This window comes from Chelonoidis abingdonii, chromosome 23 (assembly GCF_003597395.2).
Source record: "Chelonoidis abingdonii isolate Lonesome George chromosome 23, CheloAbing_2.0, whole genome shotgun sequence".
Lineage (NCBI taxonomy): Eukaryota > Metazoa > Chordata > Testudines > Testudinidae > Chelonoidis > Chelonoidis abingdonii.
Window position 1 is genome coordinate 14,559,504 of NC_133791.1, and position 24,198 is coordinate 14,583,701.

Sequence of the window (24,198 nt, forward strand, 5' to 3'; positions counted from 1 at the left end):
CTAGAAATACGGCTTGTGTGGATTGGTCTAGGCTGAGTTGATGGGCGATTGGAAATTGTTAAAATCACCGGTGATTCCTCGAGGGTTCTTTTCCATAGTCAGATGATGAAGATGTCATCAATGTAGCCTAAAGTGAGTAGGGGCGTTAGGGAACAGAGCTAAGGAAGCGTTGTCTAAGTCACCATCAAAGATGTGCAACACTGTGGGCCATGCGGTTACTCATAGCAGTGCCCACTGAATTGAAGGTATATATATTGTCCCCAAATGTGAAATGTTGTGGGTAGACAAAGTCAGCAAAAGTTTAGCCACCAGGTTAGCGTGGAATATATCGGGGATACTATTCCTGATGGCTTGTAGTCCATCTTTGTGTGGAATGTTGGTGTAGATGGCTTCCACATCCATAGTGGCCAGGATGGTGTTTTCTGGAAGATCACTGATGGACTGCGGTGGATCTGTGCATCCCAGGGTTTGTCGTCAAAGAGCATCAGCCAGCAACAACCCTCACACCAGATTGGTTCCAGACCAGGCACTGGTGTAGGCTGCAGCCCAGGCCTTAGGAACAACAGATGATAGCAGAGCGGCTGCATGGCCTGTGAAGTGCATGAGAGACAAAGCAGGATCAGCCCTGCTTGCCCTGAGGAATGGTCAGCAACAATATCAGTGATGGGGGCGAATGATCTTGCCCTGCCTTCTCCAAGGCACCTTCAGTCCACAGAAGCTGTAAGGTGGGCCAGCCCAGCCCTGCCCACTCCAGAGAGCATCTGATCAGGGGCAGCGGCAGTGGCAGTAGCAGAAAGGGGTTGGCCTTGCTCCTTGCAAGAACCTGGTAACCAACACCAGCAGCCCTCCCACGTCACATAGTCTTCGAGCTCCGAGCCCGAAGGTCTGCACTGCAATTAAACAGCCCCTTTGCCCGAGCCACCTGGCATGCGCCAGTCATGGGTGTCTAATGCAGTGTAGACATACCCTCAAAGGCTTGGGCTGAGAGTGAATGGAGAGTGGGAAGGCACATAGCAAGCTAAAGGCCTGACTGACCGCAAGGGAGGTTTCTGGCTCAGATTCTCCCCTTGCTATAGATGAGATAATTCCATCCTTGCTTGAGAACTTCCAACCCTAGGATGCCTCAGCATTTTGAAAATCCCACTAGGCATCTGTCTACATCTTTAGCTTTCAGAATCTGGCTCCACCCTAGTGCATGGGCTGTTGCATCAACTTTCTTATCAGCAATCGGCCCATGTTGCAAAGTTCAGCTTCCCAACACTCTGGGGTGTTTGGCTCCAGGGTTTTGGTTCAGCTCATGACCCAGATAAAAGCTAGCTGGAAAGTTTAGATTCAGATCAGGCTCTGATATGGAAACAGCTATTTGAGTAGAACAGGATTGGCAACTTGAAGGGCTGCTGGTTTATTATGGCATTTCTTTAGGATAAATTCCAGGCTGGTTATGGTGAAAAAGCCTTGGCCATTTGAGCTGGTAATTTAGAACCAGACCATGATGATGTATCAGCCTCTCACATGCTGTGTTATCACATCGCAGTGTGATGCTGTCATAATGCAGCATTAGCTCTGATATCACTCAGCCAATTTCTAACAAAAAATAAGGATTAACCCAAACAGAGCTTTTAACCCAAAAAGGATGGTGAGCCAGACGCTGCCTAAAATCCACGAGAGGGACTCTGCTATTCATTTCACAATGGAAGACAATCGGCTACCATGGGGATGGATGGCAGTATGAACCCTAAAAAAGAAAGAAAGAAAGAAAGATCAATAGATGCCCACTAACAGTCTCTGGGCACCAATGACGTAGTGATATAACAATTGTCATCATAAGACGGTTTTTTGCTGCAGGATCAGTGAAGAAAGGTAGCACTTCCAGGACTTCTACACATAAACCTTAGCAGGAATGAGATAAGATTGTTAGAATTGACCCCTGTCGCCACTCCCACCACATGCTTCCCTCCCTTCCACCAGAGGGTTGGAATTCAATATCTGCGCATCATAAGCTTTATGGTTTCCATCACATGCCCTGTTTTATCTTCATCGCCTGGTTAACAGTGTGTTTCATTTGCAGCAAGGAAGGGTGGATCTGACAGGGGGTTGTGCATTTTGAAAAGGTTATGTAAATGCTCTGCAAATGTCTCATGATTTCCTCCACACACAGAGGGCTGCAGGCTTTAAGGCTGAGATCTGAGCCTTGGATGGGATTGAACCCTTTCCCCAAAGCTTGTTCACATTATTAAAATTAACTCTCATCCCAAACATGCTCTGCGATTATTACCTTCTGTTCCACATTTCCTGAGCTGTGTTCTCAGGCAGGGTAACATATGCTTGGAAAACATATGAAGATAGTCAAACTAATGAGGCATGTGGTGCGAATCTGCAGATCCCTCATACACCAACCCTGTTGCTCTTGCCTCTTTCAGATCCAGGTGTGCTGAAAAGGAGCAGGCTATCCTGGGGCGTAATCTCAGAGGGTCTTAACCCTACAATTCCTTCTAGCAGGATCCTGTAGATTTCTAGAGGTAGCTCATTATTGGATGCATTTTCCATAACAAAGGCCCCTCCTTCTGGAAGTGGATTGCAGCTTGAGAAATTGCCACTGACGTTGTATTTCACTTGATGCTTCACTGCCCAGGGTGTGGTTCTGTTACATGGGCATATTTGATATTGCTGGAGTCAGAAGGAGGAAGGCCTTATTGCTGAAGATGATCTCTGGGTGTGGAACCCCTTAATCCAATTGCAGAACACAGGTGAGTCAGCGATTTTATCTCCAGTACGTGCTGATGCAGCACAAATCTAGGATTTTGAGTCCCTAAAACACAGAGGGTGCCTCTTGGGATGCGGGGAGAGGAGGGGTTGGAAGCCACCCCCTCTCCAGTCTCCAGAGCAGTCCTGAACATACTCAGAACATCAGTAAACCAAGATAAACACAACGGGATTGTACGCAGAGATGCAGAGTCAATGTTATGAATATGTTGAAGTGTCAGCTAGATTTGACAGCTGAAATCTACCGAGCTAGGTGTGCCAGTTCGAATTTATTGCCAACATTTGAATGGAATTAATTACGATAACCCCTTCTATGGAGATGGAGGAACGCTAGCTCAGGCTATGTCTACACAAGAGACCTGACAGTGGCAAAAGCGTACTGGAGAGAGTTCTCCCATTGACATAATAAACCACCCCCACTGAGTGGCGGTAGCTATGTATATGCTGTTGTCGTGCTTTAATGAAGACATTCTAAGACCCATGGGTGACACCTCTCCCTTCGGCTAGTTAATCCACCTTCCCAAGAGGCAGTACGGATGTTGACAAGAGAAGCTGTTCCATCGACATAGCTCTGTCTATGACAGGGGTGAGGTCAGTATAACTACATCACTCTGGGGGGTGGATTTTAGCTGAAGTCGCTGTCACTTAGGTCGAGCGTGTCTTTACCAGACTCACCAAATCAACACTGCTGCATCGATCGCAGCAGTGCCGATTTAGCTGGTAGCGTAGGAGGACTAATCTGCCAAGGAGTGAGGCTGCACCTTGTTTTGAAGCACTTTTCGGATTGCAGTCCTTGCCATTCTTAGTGTTCAGTTTGAATTTGGTTAGTTTGAAACATCCAAGCAATTGCTGACTGTTATTCTTTGAGGATCTCAAAGGCCAATTTACCTGGTCTGGCAAAGGAGAAACATTCATTTAGGATTACTGGGTAAAAATCCAAAATATGGTTCCTTGGGGTCTCACTAGAAAGAGTGCAGATTCAACCAGGGAACTTTCAGCTACTTCTATTAAAGAACACAAAAGGAAACACAATCTCAGACAGGAAACCTCAACAGGGCAGCTCTTCTGGAGTCTCCAGCATCTCATATGATGATCTCAGTTTTATGACCTGTTTTCAGGGTTGGTTAGAGAGGGAAACTCTCTAATTTCCTATTGGACACTTGGCAATCAGCTCTTGGATTTCAGCTCTTTCAGTTTCTTGCCTGCTTCTGTCAATATCTACTAACTAGATGGTGTGGGTGGGTCATAAAAAAATCAAAGGTATTTTTATCTGAGGTTTTTTACATTTTATTCATTTCAAGGATGGTATTTCTCTATTATCCAGACTAGTAATTGCAATTCCCTTCCTTTGAAAGGGATTTCTTGTCATATTTCAGTGTTAGGTGTTTATATCTTTCAATATTCCTTGTCCTGCTGGTGCTATACAATGCATATCACCTCTAGAGTGCAACAATCATCTGATGAGAAAAGAAAATCCCTTATAATTCTTCTATTATAGTGGACATGGTCCATACATTCTTTGATTATATCCAGTATCTTTCATTCCACATTGTTCAGCACTTACTATCTGCCCCAGAGACACCATCCACACATATAGAGAGACAGCATGTTTGATTCATAAGGCAGACAAATGTACCATTTCTAATTTGGGGTGAAAACACGTAATCAGGAAACTTAACCCAACTAACGCAGCAAGCTATTTCTAAGTGGTTTAAGCTTCCCTACCCACCTCTGGAACTTGATTCACTCTCAGGATTAAATGGGTCACTCTGCATAGGAAAGCAGAGTGTTCCTCGGTCAACCATGTGGGGGTTCTCACTGCCCATGCAGCGATACACACATTTGAGCCGTATGTAAATTATGAGATCCTTGTCTAAATGACTAACAATCCTTTTATTTAGACATCTCCATTTGTGTTCCTGGAGGAAGAGAAACTTCAGATTTAGCTTATCTGGGATTCCTTAGACAAAGCGTTTCACATGGTGTGAAGCTCTGTTTTGCTCAGTTTCTAGGTGGAGTTTAGAATGAGGCAGGCCCTGTTTGGGGAGAAATAGAGGTGGGCAACTACAATCTAGCTTGTCATTGTGATAAATCAGCTTTTCAGATTCGAGAGGCAGAAGTAACTAGAGTTATGGACAATAATCAAGGCCTATTTGACAGCTATACATCTCACAGGTGACAGCAGGGTCTGGTGGATGGGGGACTGGCTGTGGACAAAGAGGACAAGGGTACTGATCCTGGTTTTCCAACATGCTGGGTTGACTTTGGGCATGTCATTCCCCACCTCTGCTCCCCTCCCATCCTTTGTCTGCTTACATTCTCCTAAGCTCTTCCAGGGCAGGGACTGTCTCTCAGCAGATGCTTGTGCAGTGCCCAGCACAATGGGGCCTTGATTTTGACAGGGGCATCTGGGAGCTCTCCCTATTAATTAAGTTTATTATAGTAAATACTTTGGAAAAACCTTGTAGTTAATTGATGCGACATTTCGGACTGAGGAGTTTGCTACCATCCCAGGATGTGCCAGCAGAACAAATCACCCCTTCACTATCTTCACCCCACAAGTGCCCAAGAAGCTCTACCCTCCTTCTGATTGTTTTCAGCATTGCTTGGTAGGTAGACATTAGCGCTGATGCTCAGGAGAATTGCATGCTGCACAGAGCCCTACTTAGAACTATGGAAGCTACAGGTGGACTGGGAAGCCCCACACGTCCTTCTGTCACCTCCCAGAGACCAAAGCTGGATTGCTTCCTACCACCTGTTTTGCTAGAGCTTTGTTCCATCTGCTTTTAAACTGGTCAGGCCATGGGACTGTCATCATGCCCCAGGGAAGAGTATTCCCAATCTAAGGTCCCCAACAGATGGACAGACCCCTGCAGTACGTGCAGTGGACACCACTGAAGCTGGGCTATACACCTTCAGATCTCACTGTCACAAGGCCTCTCTTGATAACTAGCCTAAGCACTTCTCTTCTGAATTTCATCCCATTGCTGTTAGCTTGATACCTTGCTGTTAGCTCAATACCACCCTCCATTGCATTGGCACACTTCAGTTATCATAGAATCATAGAACTGGAAGGGACCTTGAGAGGTCATCTAGTCCAGTCCCCTGTACTCGTGGCAACATTAGGTATTATCTAGATCATCCCTGAAAGGTTTTGTCTAGCCTGCTCTTAAAAATCTTCAATGATAGAGATTCCACAACCCACCTGGGCAACTTATTCCAGTGCTTAACCACCCTGACTGTTAGGATGAGCTGAGATGAGACTGGTGTCTCTTTATGCTGGAGGATGTTAAGGGGAGCCACCAACCAGTTCTTTGATCCATAGATAACTACAAAGGAGCTTGAAGCTGTGGCTGTACTAAACAGATGGCAGGGGCTCGCCATCTCCCGAGTTTCTCCCCAGATCAATAGGTTTCTGGCCTAGAATGATCCCTGAAATCCTGGAATTCATCGGCTGTGACATTAAAAAGCTATCACGTTACAGACAGACAAACTGCAGAAATGACCTCAAGCTTACTAGCTTGGACAGCCAGCCTGGATTTGATTGACACACCCAGAGTGATTGATTGGCAGTCCATATTGAGCCATGATCAAGTTAAACAGCAAAATGTCAAGGATAAAAAAAAACAATGTTTTCCCATGCAGCTTGTGGGAGGGAACTCAAAAGCAGCAAACAGGAGGCAGAAAAGCAGAAACCAGAGAGGAAAAAAATCCCCACGCTTCCTAAATAACGTAGGATCTATAAATAAACCAGTTAACAAGCACCAGCTTTGGGGGAGATTTTAAATCTGCCGAAAGAGACCCTGTCACTATAAAATTCAAGCAATTAAATAAGGATTCCTTATCTCTGGCACCAATAATATCACAGAGAATGAAAATGTTAAGTTTTGTGTTCAGATATGTAGTGAGGCCAAGTGGCCTCCCTCCCAGCCGGACAGCGAAGGACCATTACACACCCCTTGGAGGGCGGAGCCTAGATTGCCCCGCCCCTCTCGCCAGAAGTACCAGAAGTAGAGAAGGCAGCCTTGCAGAACTGTTGCAGAAAAGCCTGCACAGAAGGAGGATGCTCTTCCTGTTCTCTGTATCCCTGAGAGGAACCTACACCTGGCTGTTCCCAATGCTCAGATGCTGACGAGGACTGGCCTGGAGTACCAGCTGCCGTGTACCCTGTGGAACCAGAAGAGACCTGGAGACCATAGGTACCGAACCCCAGGGAGGCAGGAAGTAGCCCAAGGGCACCCACGGAGCAGCTGGCTGCTGAGCCCAGCGTGGCTCAGTCGGCGTGTTGCGGCTGGATCCCCACTGACGCAGGGGCAGCCACTCCAGGGCTCTGGACTGGGATGTGGTGAAGTAGGGTGGGCCCGCGTCCCCCTGCCATCCCACCCCAGGGTGGCTGACCCCCTATACTGTGCAAGGAGGCTCCAGCTCAGGAGGGGAGCTTCCCTTACCACTCACCTGTAGACTGTTTGTTGGCTGCCTGCGCTCTGCCCAGGCCAAAGCCAGCCCTTAGAGACTGTGTTGGTTGTTAGCTATTGGAGCTCCGCCCCAGCCACGACCAGTCCTGATAGACTGTGTTTAAGGGCTGACTACTTGAGCTATCCAAGCCCAGGCTAAAACTGGATAGTGACCATTAATCACTCAGCCCTATAGTGGGCACTCGGCTGTCTCGCAGACTCTGGTCCTGGCCCGACAGGACCAGCCTGAGTGGCCTCCCTCCAAGCGGAAGAGAGGGGAACCATTACAAGATACTATGGAGATAACTGTGTTATCTATAACCTTTGGTAATGTATTTTTCACCATTTCTAATGTTTGTTTAATTCTTGAATTTTGCTCAATTCTGACCTTCCGACTAGACTGGTTAGTTTCACAGTGGTATGTAGTCAATTTCACTTTCCAGCTCTCAGGCACAGCCCAGCACAATACTGCTGTGGGTAGGTTCATTCATGACCTTTAAGGAGAAGGATGAAGTCACCCTTTCAACCCCCAAGGCATTTTCATGAGGTTTAATAACCCCACCCCACTCCAAATGCAAACACACAAACAAAACCCCATTACATTCTGGGCCTTACATTGCAGATAGGATAAAGCCCATTGGAAAGTTCTTCTCTTTTAATGTGAGGGATCTGGTTTGGAAACCAAGCCATTTTATATTATTATTTTGGTTGCTTTTCTTTTATCCTAGTATTCCAGAGCTGCATGGCATTCTTGCTGGTGTCGTAGCATAAGCTGTTGGAAGTGAAAGCAGGGGACTGTGCTTGCCTGGGTGTTATTTGTAGTGTGGGTGGGAAGGGAAGAGTGACAACAGTGTGTTTGCATGAATAGGAGGTGTGTGTGTGCAGATGTGCCATGTACGAATGTGGCGTATTTGCATGCAAATGGAGTGCTTGTGTGTATAAACATAGTGTCTATGTATATGGATGGATGTCTGTGTTGGAAGGAAAAAGGGAGAACAAGCTGCATGCCGGTACTTGACTTATATTGCAATAGTCCTATGCAAATTTCCTGGATTTTGTAGCCCCAGAAAATTGGATTTCAACTGGGGAAGAATGCTCTGAAGGACTTTCATCTGGAAATATGCAGTACTACGAGTTCCTCAGCCTGTGTGTGGATACACCAGGCTCCTCTGGCTTATGCAGGAATGGAAACACAGGAACAAAGGCCTTATCCTTTACAGGTTTTGGAGTTCAGGGTGCCCATCAAGTGTCCAACCTACTGGTTTTAATGACAATTATTTACACTTTGCTAAAATGGGGTCTCTCCTCCTCCCCCCCCACAACCATCTGCGAAGAGCTTAGGGGGAATGTGCTCTCTGCTCAGCAACATTAACAAGGAAAGGAATTAGAAACCATTGAAGGCATTCCAGAGACTTACCAACTAGAACTAGAGAAGCAGTGCCTGGCTGTAAAACAGCTTTCTTAAGTCTGCAGCTGGTTAGCTCTGATGCATTTAAAGGAGCAGTCCCTAGAAAAGCATGCTGGGAAAATAGTACTTACAAGAGGGCAGGCAAGCTGGTCTCAGAAAGACACCAAAGGAATCAGGAAGTTACTATGAAAAGTACTCTTGAATTGTACATTTCCCTGCTATACCAAGCGCCCCTTATATGGGGATGTTCCATCCTTGCTGGGCCCTTCTGTTGGCCAGTTTCTCAGTCCCCTCGGCACTTGGTCTCAGAGATGACGAAGATCTGATGGCAGCACCAGCCATAACCAAAGCCAGGATGAATGACTTCTGCCTGTCTTCATGTAGTTCCCGTGATTGTACCTAGACCACTTTGCACAGGGGTTTTCTATCCAGAGGTAGTGTGGTCTAGTGGGCTGAGCTCAGGGTTGGCCCATCTAAGTGGTGATGAACACAGTATAAGTGCCTGCATCCTGGGTAACCAGGAACTCTTGAGTTTGAATTCCAACCCTGCCAAGGATTCACTCCATTGTCTTTTGCAAGTCCCCGAGCATTTCTGTTTCCTCAAGTGTAAAATGGGATGATCTTAATCCAGGGCTCCTCCCAGGCAGCAGTGCCAGTCACAAGCCCTGCTGGCTTGGTGTGAGACACATCAGAGTCACTACTCATTGCTCATTAGGGGGCTGCATCTCACCACCTCCTTTGCCTCCCCTTGATCTGATCTGAAGGGACAGCCACAGGCCCTGGCTGGCTGCACTACCCATCCCGTTGAAGAAGCACGTGCCCCCCTGGGTCTGTCAGCGTCGTCCGGCCCAGATCTCTCATTGGTAATCGCCCCGTGGCTGAGAAGGGCTGCTGGGAAATGGGAAATGAAGAAGCAGCGAGATGTGTGCCTTTTCTGTGCCACCAGGAGGACAGCAAGTGTTTGCAGATTAGCAGCTCTGCCTTGACCATCTGGCCCTCCAAACCCACAGTCCTTGGAAGGGGGTGAGGAATGCTTGATGCCCATTGAGGTGCTTAGCGTGGACTCAGGAGTCCCTTTTCCCCAGGCTTTGGTCCTGGTCAAATGCTGCTATTCTTGGTGTGATGTTTCAAAGGGATTGTTAGGAGGATTATGTCTCAGGCTTAAACCCCAGAGTGAGGCGATGCATTTGCCCTGTCATGGAGACGATGGAATGAAAGAGAGCTGAAACCTGATTAGCATAAAGGAGTCTTCCCAACTCATCCTGAAGCTCAGACACTTATTTCATTATCTGATAGTCCCTCTTTTGTGATCTTCTCCTTTCTGTGAGATGGCTCTGGGGCTGAAATAAACAGCCTGGTAGCCGACCTGGTTGTGTTACCCCTCTTAGCACACGGTATGTCAGACTCCCTTGGCTAGAGGCTAGGTCATTAGAGGATAACAGCCTAGTTCTGCTACCAGCTAATGAAGCTACTCCTTTAAGTCAAGTGCTAAATCTGTGTTGTGGTGCTGAAAATCCAAACTCATCTGATGATTCACATGGGGCAGGTGGGTTGTCACATTTGCACTGTGTTCATGTTAACAGTGAGCTCCCAATTTCCTAGATTCATTCATAGATTCCAGAGCCAGAAGGGACCATTGCGACTGTCTAGTCTGAACACAGGCCAGAGGGCTTCAAAATAAATCTCTGGGACCAGAAGCAGAGGAAGTCCTTTCAACTCTACATTCCTTTCCAGCAAATCCAATCCACTTTCCCATCCGGGTCCTTAATGGCCCAGGATAACATCACAGAGGTATCTTATAGGGCATGCTGCCCCCCAGGCTGTAGCCATATTCTGGCATCAAGTGAATGCACCAGCCACCTTAGCTGTATAGAGATGCAGAGTTTCTAGCTCCTTTCATAGAATATCAGGGTTGGAAAGGACCTCAGAAAGTCATCTAGTCCAACCCCCTGCTTAAAGGGGGGGCCAATCCCCAGATAGATTTTTGCCCCAAATGGGCCCCCTCAAGGATTGAACTTACAACCCTTGGTTTAGCTGGCCACTGTTCAAACCACTGAGCTATCCCTCCTCCCCTCCCCTGAACCCTGGGCTGGCAGCAGCTGAGCGGGGCCAGCTGCTGGGACCCTGCCTGGCAGGGGATGGTGGCTGGAACCCCAGACTGGCAGCGGGCTGAGCGGCTCAGCCCACTCCCGGTCTGGGGTTCTGTCTGCCGCTCCCACTGCTGGTCTGGGGTTCCGGCCACCGGCCCCGCTCAGCCCACTGCCGGTCTGGGGTTCCGTCTGCTGCCCCCACTGCTGGTCTGGGGTTCTGGCCACCGGCCCTGCTCAGCTTGCTGCCGTCTGGGGTTCCGTCTGCCGCCCCCACTGCCAATTGGGGGTTCTGTCTGCTGCCCCTCACTGCCGGTTCAGGATTCCAGCTGCTGGCCCCACTCAGCCCACTGCCAGTCTGGGGTTCTGTCTGCCGCCCCCACTGCCGGTCTGGGGTTCCAGCCACCTGCCCCTGCCGGTCTGGGGTTCCGGCTGCCAGCCCCACTCAGCCCACTGCCGGTCTGGGGTTCTGTCTGCCACCCCCAACTGCTGGTCTGGGGTTCCATCCAGCTGCCAGCCCCGCTCAGCCAGCTGCCAGTCTGGGGTTCCATCTGCTGCCCCCACTGCCGGTCTGAGGTTCTGGCCACCGACCCCGCTCAGCCCACTGCCAGTCTGGGGTTCCGTGTGCCGCCACCAGCCCCGCTCAGCCCACTGCTGGTCTGGGGTTCCGGTCGCCTGCCCCACTCAGCCTGCTGCTGGTCTGGGGTTCTGTCTGCCGCCCCCACTGCCAGTCTGGGGTTCTGTCTGCCGGCCCCTGTAAATGTAAAATGTATGACTGGCACTCGGAACCTTAAATTACAGTAAATAAATGAAGACTTGGCACACCACTTCTCAAAGGTTGCTGATCTCTGGATTAAAGGTTTGTCTGTGCTCCAAGGCTTACATCACCATAGCGATGGGGCTGCAACGGTAACCCCGTGGTGTAGACTCTACGGGGAAGTTGCTCCAATGGAAGCACCCCTTCGGTGGCTGTACTAACTCTGTCTCCCCCAGAGACGGTAGGTGGGCTGGAGGAGGAATGCATCCGCTTGTCTAGCTGTGTCTACACTGGGGATTTTGGTCAGTGTAGCTGTGCTGCTTAGCAGGTGGATTTTCACCACTGCCCTCCCTGAATGCCATAGCTATGTCAACCTAAGTTTTAAGTGTAAATCAGGCCTCACCATCTAAGGGGGGGGGCTGACATATGTCTAAGGCAACATGTACACGATGGGCTAGAGGTGTGATTCCCAGTTCACGTACATGTACTCGTGCCAGCTTGTTGAGAGTTAGCACCAGTATAAATAGCCGAGTAGCCAGGGTAGCACAGGCAGCAGCTACAGTGGTGTGGTTGAAACACAGACCCACAGGGACAGGCAGGTTTCACTTGGCACAGCTAAGCTGTACTGCCACTGCCTGTGCTGCTGTAACCCACTCACTGTCTGGGGGTGGTGTTCTGTCCTAGCTAGTAGCACTGAGACCACTTAGAGAAAGCACCATTAATGAGTCTGTTCTACAACCTTAGCTAACAGCCACTGAGTTGGCTTTTGGCTAATGTACTAAGCTCCAGAGGTCCGCGATTCGATCCCGCCTGCCGGCGACCAGGCTCTGTCCCACTACACTACCACAGCTACTATTTATCCTCGCACTAGCGTTCCTCAGGCTAGCATGAGCATGTGTACACAAGCCAGGAATCACACCCAGCTCACAGCGCAGATGTAGCCCAAATGTTGTCAGGCAGTAGCTCTCTAGGTGGTTGCAAGAGATCTTAAGGCTCAAATCTAGGAGCTGAACCCATCCTTGCTCTCATCAGGGCCACAGAGAGCTACCAAGCTTAATCAGCTGCTCTGGCTTCCAGCAGGCAATTGTGTGTCAGATTCCAGACTCCCCCACTCACCGTCATGCACACGGAGCATGACAGCACTGCTATCGCAACCACACACATCACAGTTCTCAGGAACACTGAGGGCCTGATGCTCATTTACACTAAGGTCCCTTTCACTGTAAAAAGGCCTTAATATAAATGAGAATTTGGCCTCATCTATTCTTCTGGCAAGTTCTGATAAAACCTGAATTATTTCTGGAGTGAACAAGATCTGTAATATTTATAAGATGTGCTGGTGTCAGAAAATATACTGTAAGTACATACAGCCTCCAGCACACACAGACACGATTCACACTGGCTCTTTCGTGTACACTTGACACATACACACTTAGCCATACAGGCACATACACACCTTCTGTATGTATCCTAGGCTTGCCAACTTTCTAATTGCAGAAAACCAAACACTATTGCCCCGCCCCTTGCCCCCCACTTCCCTGAGAATCCACCCCTTCTCTGAGGCCCCACCCTCACTTACCCCATCCTCCCTCCCTCCCTTGCTCACTCTCCCCCACCCTTGCTCCCTCACTCATTTTCAGTGGGCAGGGGGCTGGGGTATGGGAAAGGGTGAGAGCTCCAGCTAGGGGGGCAGGTTTTGGGGTGGGGCCGGGGACAAGGTGTTTGGGGCGCAGGTGGGAGCTCCAGGCTGGAGGGGGCACTGAGGGTTTCGGAGTGTGAGAAGGGACTCTAGGCTGGGGTAGGGGGTTGGGGTGTGGGAAGAGGTATGGGCTCTGGGCCAGGGGTGCAGGTTCTGGAGTGGGGCCAGAAATGAGTGTTCAGGGTGTGGAAGGGGGCTCCAGGCTGGGGGTTGGGGTAGGGGCTCCAGCTGGGGGTGTCGGCTCTGGGGTGAGGCCAGGGATGAGGGGTTTGGGGTGCAGGAAGGGGCTCAGGGCTGGGGACGAGGGGTTTGGAGTGCAGAAGGGGGCTCAGGGCTGTGGACGAGGGTTGGGGTGCGGGCTTTCGGAGGCCATACAGCAGCCCCATTCCCAGAGCCCCTTGCAGCACTAGGAGACGGGGATACCTCAAACTCCTGGTGCCGGCAATGGGGTGACAGAGCACAGAGTAGCCGCTGGGGCATGCAATGTGGCCACAGGAGTGCAAGGAGAAGCAGTCAGCAGCAGGAGAGTCACACACCACCACCCCTCAACAGCCATCTCCAGCTGTCGTGCTTGCGAGTGACGCTATGTAACCCTGCCCTGACCGGCCAATGGGAGCTTCGTCTGTGGGCGGGGGCAGCACGCAGATCCCCCCAGCCACCCCTCCACCTAGGAGTCGGACATGCCAGCCGCTTCCCCGGAGCTGTGTGGAGCTGGGCAGGGAGCCTGCCAGCCCCACTGTGCCACCAATCAGACTTTTAATGGCCTGGTCCACAAAGCTGACTGGAGCCGCCAAGGTCCCTTTTTGACCAGGTGTGCTGGTCAAAAACTGGACACCTGGCAACCCTAACTCCATACTCACCAACAGCTATAAATATTTCATTCAAACAATGGTCAGAGGCTATTAGAAACTCACAAAAAGAAAATTACAATTGAGCCGGGATTTATGGCATTATGCGAGCTGGGCTAAGAGAGGCATGGTCTTGGGATCTGAGCAAAGATGGGGGTTAGGAACTCGTGAGTTAATCTCTGACCCTTCTGAGGCCTTGGGCAAGTAATTTCCACCCGCTCTGCCTTAGTTTCTCCATCTGTAAAACAGGAGTCTGATATTTACCTCCCCTGTTGGTCTGTTGCGAGTTCACGGAGTGCTTTGAAGATGAAGAGTGCAGAGTAAGTGATGACAGAGGCCTTTGTGCTTTGGAGTCATGCCAAAAAATAATGAACTTTCCAAACGTGGGTGCTGAGATGCACATTTAGGTCTAGAATAAGACACCTAATTTTGTGGGTTCTCAGCACCTCTGGAAACGGGGCCACTTATTTACCTGCCTAAATATTGATGCAATTGCCTTCTTTAAGCACCCAGGAAATATTTGCCTCCAGCATCTTTGAAACCAACACTAGGAAGCTGGTATAAGAATCCCACAGCACTGACCCCAAGTGTAGTTGGCAGGGTAAATATTTGTTTCCCCACTGTGGGCTAATTCTAGGTTCTTTTGCTTTGAGTGGACCACAGCACTGGTTTCTCTCCCCCGACAGAGGAACTGTGGGCTCTCTAGTACTTGGACACCACATGCCTGAGCTAAGGTTGCTATGGCAAAGGCCCTTGGCATCTCTCTGCTTTTGTGAGTGCTCGGATTTGTGAGTGCTGGGAACATACCTCACCCCATCACATAACCATGGCCAAAGCAATGTGTAGCCAAGAGCCAGGCAGGTGTCTGCTTGGGAGGCAGCACGGTGGGTTATGGGCATTGCAGGAATGGTCCAGGTGAGGCTGTGAGAAAAGTGGGGTCTCCCTGTGGGTGAGCTCTGAGCTGGTGTGTGTGTGTGAAAGAGAAAGCGAGCTCTGGGCTGATCTGTGTGTGTGTGTGTGTATGTATGTGTGAGTGAGCTCTGAGCCACTGTGTGTGTGTGTGTATGTGAGGGGGGCTCTGGGCTGATGTGTGTGTTTGTGTGTGTGTATGTGTGTGAGTGAGCTCTGAGTTGCTCTGTATGTGTGTGTGTGTGTGTGTGTGAAGGGGGCTCTGGGCTGATGTGTGTGTGTGTGTGAGAGAGAGAGTGAGCTCTGAGCCATTTTGTGTGTGTGTATGTGAGGGGGGCTCTGGGCTGATGTGTGTGTGTATGTGTGTGTGAGTGAGCTCTGAGCTGCTCTGTGTGTGTGTGTGTGAGCAAGCTCTGAGCCACTGTGTGTGTGTGAGCTCTGGACTGATCTCTGTGTGTGTATGTTTGTGTGTATATATGTGTGTGTGAGTGAGCTCTGAGCTGCTCTGTGTGTGTGTGAGCGAGCTCTGGGCTGCTGTGTGTGTATGTGAGAGAGACAGAGAATGCTCTGGGCTGGTGTGTGTGTTTGTCTATGTGAAAGCTCTGGGCTGCTGTGTGCGTGTGTGGCTGCATGATGGAGCAGGCCGGGAGGGGGAGCAGCACACGCAGTTAGGGGATGAATCCCCGCATCCTCTCCTCAGTGCTGTCACAGCAGAAGAAGCCGCGGGACCGGGAGCCAGAGCCCGCTGCGGGGCAGAGCGATCGGGATCGGCGCATCTTCCTCCAGCTGCAGTGAGGTAGGGACAGCGGGACAGGGGCACCCGCCCAGCTGCAGCAGAGCGGGGGGCGGGGTGGGGCAGCTCCATCCATTTGCAGAGGGCAGGCCAGAGGGAGGGGCACCCCCAGCAATCTGCAGTGGGGTAGAGACCGTGCCAATTCCAGGCACTGCAATGGGGTAGAGGCACCTCCAGGCGGGGCAGTGGGATAGGGACTGGGGCCATTCCATGCGGAGCGGTGGGGTAGGGATCGGGACATCTCCAATCGGGGCAGTGGGGTAGGGATCGGGGCCATTCCAGGCGGTGCAATGAGGTAGGGACCAGGACATCTCCAGGCAGGGCAGTGGGGTATTCCCGGCGGGGCAGTGGGATAGGGACCGGGACATCTCCAGGCGGAACGATGGGATAGGGATCGGGGTATCTCCAGGCGGAGCGGTGGGGTAGGGACCGGGGCATCTCCTGTCGGAGCGGTGGGGTAGGTACCGGGCATCTCCAGGCGGTGCAATGAGGTAGGGGTCGGGACATCTCCAGGCGGGGCAGTGGGGTAGGGACCGCGACATCTCCAGGCGAAGCGGTGGGATTGGGACCGGGGCATCTCCCGGCGGGGCAGTGGGGTAGGGACCGGGGCCATTCCCGGCGGGGCAGTGGGGTAGGGACCGGGGCACCTCCCGGCGGGGCAGTGGGGTAGGGACCGGGGCACCTCCCGGCGGGGCAGTGGGGTAGGGACCGGGGCCATTCCCGGCGAGGCAGTGGGGTAAGTACCGGGGCCATTCCCGGCAGGGCAGTGGGGTAGGGACCGGGGCACCTCCCGGCAGGGCAGTGGGGTAGGGACCGGGGCATCTCCCGGCGGGGCAGTGGGGTAGGGACCGGGGCACCTCCCGGCGGGGCAGTGGGGTAGGGACCGGGGCAACTCCCGGCGGGGCAGTGGGGTAGGGACCGGGGCACCTCCCGGCGGGGCAGTGGGGTAGGGACCGGGGCCATTCCTGCCGAGGCAGTGGGGTAAGTACCGGGGCCATTCCCGGCAGGGCAGTGGGGTAGGGACCGGGGCATCTCCTGGCGGGGCAGTGGGGTAGGGACCGGGGCACCTCCCGGCGCGGGTATGCGGAACAGTGGCTCAGCGAGGAGCAGCGGGGTCGGGGCGCCTCCCGGTGCGCTCAGAGGAAAGCCCCTTCCCCGAGCCCGGGGCAGGCAGCGATTGCCGCACAGGAACCGGATCCCGCTGCCCCTCCAGCCTCTTACCCCCCGCTTTCCCCCTTGCAGAGCCGCGATGCTGCCCTGGCGCAGGAACAAGTTCGTGCTGGTGGAAGAGGATCGCCAGGGCAAAGCCAAGAGCCTGGGCCCGGGGCTAAGCTACGCCTCGCTGCTCTCCAGCTTCGTGCGCTCCTGCCCGGACCTGCTGCCCGAGTGCCCGCTGGAGCGGCTGGGCAGCGTCTTCCGCAGCCGGCGGCACAAGGTGGAGCTGAACCAGGAGGACCCCACCTACACGGCCTGGTACCTGGGCAACGCGGTCACTCTGCAGGCCAAGGGCGAGGGCTGCACGGACGAGGCGGTGGGCAAGATCTGGGCCAAGAGCGGCGGCGGGGCCAGCGGCACCAGGGTCAAGCTGACGCTGGGGGCGCACGGCATCCGCATGGCCCCCTGCGAGAAGCGGGGCGGCGGCGGGCGGCGCCCGGGCCACGTCTACCTGCTGCGCCGCATCACCTACTGCGCGGCCGACGCCCGGCGCCCCAAGCTCTTCGCCTGGGTCTACCGGCACCAGGTGAAGCACAAGGCCGTGGTGCTGCGCTGCCACGCCGCGCTGCTCCCCAAGGCCGGGACGGCGCGGGCCCTGGCGCACCTGCTCCACCAAACGGCCAGCGCCGCCTTCAGCGACTTCAAGCGCCTGCAGCGGCAGAAGGACGCCCGGCGCCTCCAGCGCCAGCGCCTGGGCGACTCCATCGTCCCGCTGCTGCCCATCCGCAAGCTGCTCAACGGGCAGGGCCCCTACCGGCCCCCCGCCGACCGGGGCCGTGGCGCCCGCCGGCTCAGCTCCATCCTGGAGGAGGAGGAGGAGGAGGAGAACCTGGGCGCCTCCCGCAACAACGCGCCCGCCGCCAGCCTCAGCCTGGCCACCGGCTGCGACCGGCCCGCTGCGGGCCCCCAGCGCCGGGAGCGGGCCGAGGTGCTGACTTTAGCCCGGGAGATGAGGGGCTGGAGCCTCCAGAGCCCGCCGCCCTGGCAGCCCGCCCGAGAGAGGCCCTGCTGCTGAAGCCAGGAGGTTAGAGATCGCCCAGCTGCCTTCTCGGAAGGGTCCGCCTGACTGGGGTGAGGAGGGGCAGGAGGAGTCTGGAAAGGCCCCCTGCCCACGTCTCCCTGGCTGCTGCCTTTGCAGCCTGAGGAGAGGCAGACAACAGCCATCAGGCCCTGCTGGCTGTCAGGGCTCACACACAGATAGACTGACCGACACAGCCTGCAGTTAACACTCCTCCACTGCTATCCCAGTACAGGCGCCAACTCTGATGTGGCCCTTGCACCTGTTCTTCTTCTGAGCAGACACTGAAATGATCCAGAGGGGTTGGTGCATATCTCCATCTCCTCCACGCACCTCCCCACCCCTACACACACACAGACACTTGCTAACTGCTCAGAGAAAGACTGACTGGCATTAGAGCCATACATAGGCCCTTACTAAATTGAGACATGCCCGCAAGTTCTGGAAGGGTGAAGGGTTCCGCAGATTGGGCAGGGAGCAAGTCTTGTGTATTTTGTACTTCCAGTGGTTTCAAGGAAAGAGAGGGAGACACACACAAACTAGGGGTGGGTGATGATATTTCCATTTCATCAGAGTCTAGCTGAAGTGACTTTTACTACTTGATCTAAACTAACATTTTATATATTTTAAAAAAAAGCCATCTATGTACAGAGAGATGCCCTTAGATTTCACTTCTATTACAACCTGCAATTTTTCTGTACAGTTTTGTACATGTCACATAGGACAGGTGCCTGTATGTGTCTGACACTGGGGAGGGGATGTGGCCGGGGATGGGATGTACAGCAGGATAGGGCTGATTTTCAAAAGTGCTGGGCTCCCATCACTCTCCAGAAGGGGTTGTGTGGGTGCTCCAGAGCTCTGCAAATCAGGCCACAGTTACATGGCTAAATATAAGTGTCTACATTCATATTTAGCTACCTAAATAAGCATCCTTATTTCCAGAGGTGCTGAGCACCTGTTGTCTTTGATGGGATTTGCAGAAGTTCAGTGCCTCTGAAAATCAGCCCTCTTTGAGTTAGGTAGCTAAAGATGGGTTTAGCTGTCTACAATTTGGCACCCAAGTTTGGAAAATTTGGTCCTGGGGGTGCCTAGTTGTGTCTTAAGGAGATGGGCTCTAGAACACCCAGGAGTCATTTTCATCATGCTTTGGTTTCAGTGGGGTTACATCACGGACAGATCTGGCCCACATGTGTCTGACTCTGGGGATGAGATGCAGAGCATCACAGAGAGAGAGAGGCTTTGTTCTGACACAGAACATGGGGTGTTTTAACCCCAGAAGAAGATGGACAGCTGCACGTCTCCTTTGTATGTTCACAATGCAAAGCCCAACGGCGTGTGCGCGTGCATGCGTACACACACATACACATATAATGTGGTAATTGTAATAAAGATCCTCTGCATTTTCTGCAATATGATTACTGTGCTTTATCTTTTGTAACCATTTCGCTGCCATTCAACGTTCCTAGTGGTCTTCATGGAGATGCTGGCACCTCTCCCTTTATGGGGTCCAGTCTAGGTTTTGGACTAGGAAGGCCATTTGACTAGATTGTGTACCAAGCCCTGATTATAAATGTGGGATTTTACTGCTCTGTTGTGGTGGAGATGATGTTTGTGTGGGTGTGTACGTGGGTGAAGATATGTTTGCTAAAAGGGGTTTGTGTTTGATTATTTGTGTGCACATGCATATGAATCTGTGTGATTGTGTCTCTCGGTCTGTGCCTATGCATGTATCTTTTCCAAATGTGGACTCACACTTTGCATGCATGTGCATTTCATGTGTCTGCCGTGGGTAGATGTAGAAATACAGATATACGTTTGGCTTCAAACTGGGGAGCTGTAGCAGGTTGCCCAAGCCCACATGCTAACGTTCAAATTAGCATGTACCACCAGTAAGTTACCTACAAGTGCATAAATACCTCCTCTAAGTTCCAATTTCAGTGACCAAATGTGAGATGTGGTTGTCCCATTCAGGCACTTGTTTGACAACAGAGCCCTATATTTCTCTGTGTGCTGTATGCTGAGTAGGTGTAGACATGAAAGCATCTCACCCTTTTTGTGTGGTGCTCTCTGGAGTTCAGTCCCTAGCAACCAATTATCAGAAAAGAGAGAAACTCCAGCATGATTCTGTGCTCTAACATGAAGGAACATCCCAGAGTGTATTGCAGGAGGAGGAGAAAGGGGGCTGGGGTAAGTAGTTTTGTGAGGAGACAGCTGCATTATTCCCTTTCATCTTCCCCAGGGCCGCCATCCCCACACTCCTACAGCATTTATCTCTGCTCTTGGGAGGAACAAACAGCTCCTGAAAAAACAAAACCGAAGAAAACTCGCGACATACTTTTAAAAATCCACACTCCCTCCCGACGGCAACAGAAGTTCTAGAAATGATGTCAAATAAACAGCCGCTTCCAGTGGCCATGGCAACCAGCATTTTTAAAATCAAGAGGCCAAATGCCTCCGTGGCATAACTCCACCCCCTGCGAGGAGCTTCCACCAGGAAGGGACTGGTCCCATTTAAGCTAAGAAAATTGTTTTCTTCTTTCCCTTTATTCTTCTGCCTTTGAGGCATGTGGGTTTTATTAAAAGCTTATTTGCTTTGTGCTGAGTGATGGGGCTGAGAATCAGACATTAGATTCAGGCGCACATCCCTAAAGCAGGGGCGAGGACTGGGGGACATTATTATTCCTCTAGTGCTGATGACTTGCCCTCTGCTGTTGAATACACAGAAAAAGACCCATTGCTGCCCCAAAGAGCTTACAAAATGGATGTGTGGCCAAAGTCCAGCCCGAGGTGTAGTAGCATCCTAAGAACTTGGAGAGAGGGGCTAATGCACCAGTTAACAAAGCAGCCCCTCGTCCCATTTTTATCCTGGCCCATTGGTATTGGGAACTGGTTTATTGGCCAGCTGATCTCTCCAGCTGATATAAACATACTGGGATGGTGAGGGCTGTATTCTTGGGGAGTTGGATGCAGGGGGCAGGTGTGGGGGGGGGGAATATGGCGGCCCATTCCAAGCAGCAACCAAGAGGCCTGTCTTGCTGCCAGACAGGGCCAGACAGCTCCCCTGTATTCTCAGCATTGGGACCAGGCTGAGGCAGGGGAGGAGAGGATGGAAAGTAACTGAAGGCAGAATCCTTGAAAAATCTCCAGGTCTGTGTGGCTGGTACCTTGAACCTGGATCTCAGTATGAAAGTACCATAGTTCCCACCCCCACCCAACTGAACACTTACAGACCCTACTGTCGCAGTTGTGGGTGGGTCCCATGATATTAGAAAGACAAGGTGGGGGAGGTTGTATCTTTTATTGGACCAACCTCTGTTGGTGTCAGAGATGCGCTTTTGAGCTACCCAGAGCTCTTCTTGAGGTCTGGGAAAGGTGCTCTGAGCATCCCTTAGAATATGTGCTAACTCCTTAGGCTGAACAATCTATTCTACCTTGCTAAGCTGTGACACTCGGCGTACCTCCCCAGACCTGACAAAGAGCTCTGCGTGGCTCCAAAGCTTGTCTCTCTCGTCAACAGAAGGTGGTCCAGTAAGAGATATTACTTCACCTACCTTGTTTCTTTAAGACCCCTCCTCTCACAGAGAGGAGAAGCATTCTCAGCTGGCTGACTGGCCCTGTGTGTGGACCTGGCCTGACCAGAGGTGGAAGGTGTTTATCTCCCAACTAGACACAACAAGAACATGGAAGGTACATGTTTAACTTTTAACCCTTTCCTTGGTGGAGACTCCTAAGGCCATTATCTCATCACATGTTTGTGTCTAGCAAAAGGAATCTTAACCCTTTAGAATACGTCCTGATTTCCAGGTGGGTGACACCTGGCCAGGGGGTGCATGTCTTGGGGGCAGTGGGCGCAGGTAGAAGGAGGATTCTGGTGGCTGGGAAGAGGGTCAGGCCACCCAACAGGGGGCTAGGAGGCTCTGGATTTGGAAGGGAAGTGTGGTCTTGCCTTGAGGAGGGGCATTTGGTGGCAGGTTAGACAGCTGGTGCAGAGTCAGGGCACCTCTCTGGATAAGTGATCCCTCTGGCAGCTGGGAACCTCGGTGGATGGCCAGGATTTTAGAAATAGGGTTACGGCAGCTGTGTAGAAGATCAAGACCAGTGGTTCTCAAACTTGGGCCGCTGCTTGTTCAGGGAAAGCCTCTGGCAGGCCAGGCCGGTTTGTTTACCTGCCGCATCCACATGTTCGGATGATTGCAGCTCCCACTGGCCACAGTTCGCTGCTCTAAGCCAATGGGGGCTGCAGGAAGGGCGGCCAGCACATCCCTCAGCCCACACCGCTTCCCGTAGCTCCCATTGGCCTGGAGTGGCAAACCGTGGCCAGTGGGAGCTGCAGTTGGCCAAACCTGTAGACGCAGCAGATAAACAAATCAGCCCGGCCCGCCAGGGGCTTTCCCTGAACAAGCAGCGGCCCAAGTTTGAGAACCACTGATCAAGAACCTCATTACAGGAAGGATTTGGCAGTTTGTTGCCAGGAGGTGTGGAAGGGGGGATCATGGCTGGGTCCAGCAGCTGCATGAACTTACAGATGAATTTGCAGACTCATCCCCAGCATCCTAAGGTTAAGATTCCTTTAAAAGCGGAAACGTTGCTAGGGCTAAAGCAGCCCTGATCACTGCACGTGGCTTAGAAATCACACTCCAGCTCTCACCTCCTAGAGATTTAATCAGCTAGAGGCAAGTCAGTGCAGCAGCCACAGCCAGCATCAGTCAGACGGGAACACATCCCTGAAGGAAGAGAAGCAACCAGAGGCAAAAGAGAACTCCAGGATACGTTGCTTGAGAACATTCTCCCTTGTGGACTCAGCACTCCCATTAGATTGCTGCTTGTCCCTGGAGAGCTTAGAAGAATCTCATGTGCCATAGAACTTCAACTGTTTTGACCTGTCAGAGATGTGGTCGTGGGGTGTGATCTTAACACATCTTATAAGCTAATCACAGTTAGGCTAGACCAGAACTCAGATAGGAGACCTGCAAGGGCCACCTGGCTGTTTTAAGAGGTGGGGCTGGTGACTAATGAAGTGCCACTTTTCTGTCTGGGCTGATTTTGCACTCACATACCATTGTGGTGTTAGGGGCTGCTGTCCTGCTGGAGGTATCTATCTAGGAGATGTTAACTTGAGGTTCAGACCAAATGAATCCTGCAGGCAGAGAACAGCCGTACGGTCCAGGACCAGGTACAGCTGGGCAGAATGCATCTGCTGAGTGCTCTTGGCATTCCATTCATTACTGATTTATTGGCATTTCTGTTAGCACAAATGTGATCTTCACAGATAATGGCCAATGAGATGAAGGAGGAGCAGTGAAAGGGTTAAAGGTGCGCTTGGGGGATCCCACGCTAGAGAGCGTTGACCCCAGTGGTTTCTGAGTGGGCCAGAGGGAGCGCAAGTGGATGGAGTGCAGCACCTCTCAGGCTGGCTGCTCCCCACGGTTTAGTACAGTGGAAGAAGGTCCTGGTGCTGTCACAACAAGAATATGCTTGATTTGAGTGAAAATCCAAGTGTGGCTTGTTTTGTGGCAGCCCTTGGCTCAGCCCTTGGCTCAGCTGTGGGGCCGTTGCTGGCATGAGCCACGGGTCCCCAGGATGAGAGAGTAACTTTGTTCATGCTGATCTCTCTCCAGCTGGCAGCGATATGTGCAGTTTGTGTCAGCTCATGCTCTTTGTGCCTTCTGGCTACAGAATGAGCTCACCCAGGGACACTGGTGCCTGTCTCCAGAGGGATCGGAGAGAAAAAAGGTTGATGAGTGGCCATTCTCATCTCTCCGTAAGCTGTGATGTTGATCCTATTGGCCAAGCAGAGTGAGGTCTCACACACAACTCAGTGGCATTTCTGTCTGTCTGTCTATCTGTCTCTCAACACCACATTTGATTTATTTCAAAATGTTAGTGAATGTTCTAGGTATCATTGGCCATGGAAGACACACAGGGCCTCTTATATCTGGTTAGCAGGGCCAGGTGCTTTAACCAGATCTGTAATTGCCTACATATCAAAGAACTGATTGATGGCAGCCATGAACACCTTTCAGCACAACACCCACAATTGTCTCAATACAGTTTAAACACAGTGATACCCTAAATCAGGAGTTCTCAAACTTTTGTACTGGTGACCCCTTTCACATAGCAAGCCTCTGAGTGCAACCCCCCTTATAAATTAAAAACACTTTTAAATATATTTAACACCATTATAAATGCTACAGGCAAAGTGGGGTTTGGGGTGGAGGCTGAGTGCTTTCGACCCCCCACATAATAA

The 24,198-nt window shown here is 51.7% G+C and overlaps 1 protein-coding gene across 1 annotated transcript; it reads left to right on the forward strand.

Annotated features, from left to right (window-relative positions):
* The first annotated feature begins 15,439 nt into the window (after nucleotides 1-15,439).
* FAM43B (family with sequence similarity 43 member B) lies at nucleotides 15,440-18,347 on the forward strand. The gene is made up of 2 exons (XM_032779534.2): nucleotides 15,440-15,721; nucleotides 16,961-18,347. Exon 2 carries the CDS (start codon nucleotides 16,968-16,970, stop codon nucleotides 17,946-17,948), a length of 981 nt encoding a protein of 326 aa, XP_032635425.1. The 5' UTR covers nucleotides 15,440-15,721; nucleotides 16,961-16,967; the 3' UTR covers nucleotides 17,949-18,347.
* Nucleotides 18,348-24,198: the final 5,851 nt, after the last annotated feature.

Excerpts from the sequence above, each read along its gene's own strand:
- FAM43B (XM_032779534.2), top strand. The coding sequence starts at position 16,968 with ATGCTGCCCTGGCGCAGGAACAAGTTCGTGCTGGTGGAAGAGGATCGC.